Source organism: Penaeus chinensis, chromosome 1 (genome assembly GCF_019202785.1).
Source record: "Penaeus chinensis breed Huanghai No. 1 chromosome 1, ASM1920278v2, whole genome shotgun sequence".
Taxonomy (NCBI): Eukaryota; Metazoa; Arthropoda; class Malacostraca; order Decapoda; family Penaeidae; genus Penaeus; species Penaeus chinensis.
Window position 1 is genome coordinate 34,431,216 of NC_061819.1, and position 5,844 is coordinate 34,437,059.

Genomic DNA, 5,844 nt, shown 5'->3' on the forward strand with positions numbered 1-5,844 from the left:
AATAATATATATGAATATTGGTTTGTTTAATTTGATATATTTTTTTTTGTTCCAGGGTGTGAACAGGAATGCCAACAGTGCCAACAACACGGGTAGTTTGGCGACTCGGGATGGCACTCTGAAGGTTGGCAGTTCTGTGTTTTTGTTATATATTATTTGGAAAACGTATCGATGAATAGAATGATAATTGTATTTTGAGTAAATGTTCTAAATTGATCACATTTTTATATCAAGTTGAAAATATAATGTAAAGAGACTCACGAAAATGTATTATAGCTCATACATGCACACAGACAAAGAAACAAACACACACACACACACACACACACACACACACACACACACACACACACACACACACACACACACACACACACACACACACACAAACACTTACAATCACACATGACTCATAAACACACACACACAAACAAACAAACAAAAACACCCAACGCATGAAAAAAAACTCAAAATGAAGACAAACAAAACAAAAATCATAAAAAAACAAAGAAATAATAAACTCTCCGTTTTCTTTCACACAGAGGAGAAGGAGAGACACAAGTATTTTCAGTAACAGTTCTGATGAACTTGATGCTGACGACGAAGAATTTATCCCGAGCGAAGACGATAAAGATGCTAACGAAAAGGTTTGAAAGCCGTTTGATTTCATTCTTATATATCTATATTTTCTCAGAAGTATCTTAGAATAGAAGGAAAATGAAACTCAAGATAACTGTGAGACTTTTTCTTTTCTCTCTCTTTCTTAATTTAAGGAGGCAGTGAATGGTATGGTTTATATGCTTCATAGATTTAGATTAAGCTGATATATATTTTTATGTGACTGTCTTCAATTATTGCGGTATTTTTTCTCTCTCTTACAGAAATGAGTGTTATAGACGGACATTATTATTATTATTATTATTATTATTATTATTATTATTATTATTATTATTATAATACCAAATCATCCTTTTCTTAAACACTGTTTTATATAATTGTTACAAATAGAATTATACAAGTGAATAACTTTGGATAGTTATCTAATCTGCAAAGTTTTTATTTACATATATATTAATTTTATTTCTTATTTATTTATTTATTTATTTTTGTAAAAACAATGATCTTCAAGTATCAAAATGGCAATCCAAAATGCACAGTAACAGCCTCACACAACAATAATTGTCACCATCCGAGACAGACTGCTCTCAGAACCGTATAAGACCTTCTTTGTTAAACACCTTCTACACTTACGAGACTTACATAATGGAACCTGCAGTAAATATCTTTAGAAACCTTATTTACGCACCGACGCGCGCTTAAAGCTCTTAGACAAACGGTATTTCAGATCAGTAACATCTATCTCTGCTCCTCCTAACAACTGCTGCGGGATATACTTGTATACTTGTACTTCATTACCACAAGGGGGGCGATGTGTGTGTGTGTGTGTGTGTGTGTGTGTGTGTGTGTGTGTGTGTGTGTGTGTGTGTGTGTGTGTGTGTGTGTGTGTGTGTGTGTTTTATCATTATCATTATTGTAACATAGGCCATCATTCCACTAAAGTACTTAGGCATCTCTAATATTTTGTTGGGAGGTTGTTTGGCCGAATGCTCTTCTTAATCAACCGCTGTCTATTTCACACACACCCGTAGTCTATATGAAACCACATACACGCCATCTCGACACATACTAAATCCGTGTCTTTGTGTTTTATGGATCCACCACGCCGTCTGTCGATGCGAAAGTCGAAAAAAAATGATATATCTTAAGTAACGCTCATAATGCGATTTCGAGCCGCCAGTTCCTTCGAAGCTCGGTCGGCTCTACGCTTAAAAAGAGAGTATACATGCAAGGAAAGATAAATCCCACATACTGGCAAATCAGACAGATGTATGAATGGTCATCTGAATACATACAACCTTCTTCATCCTCCCTCTCAGGTAGAGAAGATGCTGGACGTGGTCAGCGCATCACAAGGAGCTCTCTTGAGGTCATCCATCCCTGGCGAGGAACCGAGTATCATTGACGCGGGAGAGGAGGTCAACATGGCTGTAGGCAAGTGGCGTAGTTAACTAATTGTTAGTTTGATTTGAAAGTCTCGATAATGAAGGATTTTTAGTTTAGTTTAATTTTGCCTTTCAAATATTTTTTGTTTTGACTATATAAGGATTACTGCTTTACATTTTGACTTGAAGATTGATATTTTGTGGTTTGGCTAGATTTAGACTTGATTAATTATCGGTTATTATTTTGTGTTTGTTGAATTTATATATATCATTCTATCTGTTTATTTATTTGTCTCTTTTTGGCTGATATGTTTCATGTCATATATGATATTGGCTTTTCTTCGTTTGTTTCTTCGTAACTGTTTCGAATAAATCCAATATTCATTAATTTTCCTTGTCATGTTTTTGCGTTATCCCACTTTTTAAAAAAATATTTCCTCTCTTTCTGTGTTTATGATTCTGCTTTTTTCTTTGTCTGTCTGTCTGCCATTTCCTTCCTCTGTCTCACTCCTCTCATTCTTTCTCCGACTCTCTTGCTTCCCATGTTTCTATAATTTACCTCCTCCCTCTCTCCTACCTCAGTCTTCCCTCCCTGCTCTTTTCCTTAATCTCTCTTTCGCTTTTCACTCCCATTCTTTTCATTTATCTTCCCTCTCTTCCCCTTTTCTCTCTTTCACTTTCTGTTTTCTCCTTTTTAGCTTTCTCCTCTCCCTAGTTCTTTCAATTGCTTTCTATCTCATTAACCCTTCCTTTAAATTATCTCTCTTTGTCTCTCTCTCTCTCTCTCTCTCTCTCTCTCTCTCTCTCTCTCTCTCTCTCTCTCTCTCTCTCTCTCTCTCTCTCTCTTCCTCCCTCCCTCCCTCCCTCATTCCTTCCTTTCCTCCCTCCCTCCCTTCCTCCTTCTCTCCTTCCCTCCCTCCCTTATCCCCCCCCTGTCTCCCTCCTTCTCTCCTTTCCTCCTTCCTTCTCTCCTTCCTTCCCTCCCTCCCACCTTCTCTCCTTCTCTCCTTCCCTCCCTCTCTCCCTCCTTCTCTCCTTCCCTCCCTCCTTCTCTCCTTCCCTCCCTCCCTCCCACCTTCTCTCCTTCCCTCCCTCCTTCTCTCCTTCCCTCCCAACCTCATTCTCTCCTTCCCTCCCTCCCTCCTTCTCTCCTTCCCTCCCAACCTCCCTCCCTCCCTTCCTTCTCTCCTTCCCTCCCTCCCTCCCTTATTCCCTCCCTCCCTCCCTCTCTCACTCTCCCCTCGTTCTCCAGGATTCTTTGACGCCTCGGAACTGGAAGGGCGTGTCGTCGAAGTGGGCGGGGCGATGTATGTGTTCCCGAGTTACTGCTCCATCCTCAGGCAAGATGACGATTGCCTCACCAACAAGTCAATTACCATCGGGGTCCAGGTAAAAGCATGGCTGGATCTTCACTGTGGTGTTTATTCATTCACTCATTCATTGTGACGGAAGGGAATAAGAAGGTATGATGTGTTTTCTTCATGCATTCATTGGGATACGATGGAGAAGGTACGTCATTGAGATCTTCATGAGAGGTCATTTCGATGTAAATGAAATTCCTTTTGTTGTGGGATTAATTAGTTTTCATTCATGTCTTCAGTATTATAATAATGATAATGATGATAATAATGATAGTGATAATAACAATAATACCAACAACAATAATAATAATAATGATAATAATAACAAGTATTATTATTATCATTATTTTAGTGTTATTGTTATTATCATTATTATAAAGATAATGGTAATGATAATGATAATAATAATAATGATAATAATAATAATTATTATTATTTATATTATTATTATCATCATTAATATCATTACTGTATTATGTATATATATATATAAATATATATATATATGTATATGGTATATATATATATATATATATATATATATATATATATATTTGTATATATACTCACAGACACACACACATACACCCCCCCCCACACACACATAGACACATACGCACACACACACGCACATACACGCATACACACACACACACACACACACACATATATAAGTATATATATATATGTATATGTATATGCATATATGCATATACATATACATATATATACAGTGTAACGTATAACCAGGAGTAGCAGACATAAGCACCGAAAATATTGAGGGCAAAGAAGTCACGCATTTCGCATTCAGTACTAACTGTCCGACACTGATTCCCTGAACAGTATTTAAGCAATAGAATCCACAACCACAAAACATATTCATTAAAAAAATAGATTAAGTAAAAAAAAAAAAAAAAACTATAAAAAAAATTATGTTACCTCCTTCTCTTCCTCCGAACAATAACTGAAGATAGAGGAGACAAAGAGAGAATTGAGAGAGAACGAAAGAAGTGAAGGGAAAAAGAAACTATGTATTAGAGAGAAGCCTAATAAGTATAGCGAGTCTTAGTCAACAAAATGCCGGTCCTTCTCGCGGGAGACGCTCGATATTCACTTGTTTTGGAGTTCACGATGTTGTTGCTTTATGGCAGAGTTGTTATGGCAGTTGTTTGTTTATTAAGGTGTAATAGTTGTTATAGTTCTTTATTAGAAAGTTGTTAGTATGGTTATTATTATTGTTATTATTTTGATTATCGTATTATCATTAGCATTATATTCATTATTATTATTATTATGATAGTTATTATTATTACTATTAGCATTATTATTGTCATCATCATCATCTTTATTATTACTGTTACTATTATTATTATTATTATTATTATTATTATCATTATTGTCATCACTATAATTATTATCATCAATATAATTATTATCATCATTATAAATATTATAATTGTTATTATTATTATTTTGTTATCATTATCATTATTGTTATTATCATCATTATTATCATTATCATCATCATTATTATTATTATCCCTATCGTTATTATTGTACATCAGTATCCTTATCTCTATCACTATTAATGCACGAAAGGTATACATAAGAATGAATATCTTCACAGTACAAGCGATTAGCGACAATAGCAACAACAACAGTATCAATATCAATTGTATTAAAAAGAAAAACACATTTTCCCGCCAATTCAAGGAATGGGGAAACCAGGATAGGTCACTAGGACTACTGAGAGCCTCCTTGCCGGCTGAGCACACGTGGATCCATCTGTATATAACAAAATTCACAAGAAACTAAAGGGGACAGAACATAAATACGCGGTGGTTGGGTTAAGACCTAGAGACATTTAACATAAATAATACACTCTGAAACACTTCACATACACCCTGACACACTTAAGATAAAGAATACACCCAAAGGCACTAAACATAAATAAAACACCTTAATACGCAAAAACCGCCACTTGTCTGACTCCTCCTTCTCCCCCCCCCCCCCCCCTTCCCTTACTCTTCCGCCAGATGGCCAAATGGAAGGGCCAAGTTCACGGCTACGGCGGAGGGAGAGACCAGCTGAGTGACGATTCTGCAACGATGCAACTCTCCCTCGTGGATTCCAAGTCGATGCCCATCCCGGTCAACGACTCCTTGCAAGATTTCATCATGTACATCCCCAGGGCGAAGGACACCGTGCAGGAACCCGAGCTTGTTGGTAAAGCGGGGTCGGTTCGAGTTGTTGGGGTTCATGGTAGTTTAGTGGTTGTTGGGAGTAATGGTTCGGTTTTTTGGGTTGTTGGGGTGAATGGTTGTTTTGTTTTTGTTTTGTTTCCTGGTATGGATTAGTGCTGTTGTAGGTTATGTTGCGTGTTTAAGCTTACGGGAACATGTACTTGCGTAGACACACAGAAATACATATATGCATACAGATATATATATATATATATATATATATATATATATATATAT

The 5,844-nt window shown here is 36.4% G+C and overlaps 1 protein-coding gene across 1 annotated transcript in view; it reads left to right on the forward strand.

The window, feature by feature from the left end:
- The first annotated feature begins 5,400 nt into the window (after nucleotides 1-5,400).
- Nucleotides 5,401-5,844, forward strand: part of LOC125038968 (polycystic kidney disease protein 1-like 2) — a 23,209-nt gene continuing 22,765 nt past the window's right edge. Inside the window, exon 1 of the mRNA XM_047632719.1 lies at nucleotides 5,401-5,590. Coding sequence (XP_047488675.1) covers nucleotides 5,401-5,590 — 190 coding nt within the window. The remainder of the gene's footprint in view (nucleotides 5,591-5,844) is intronic.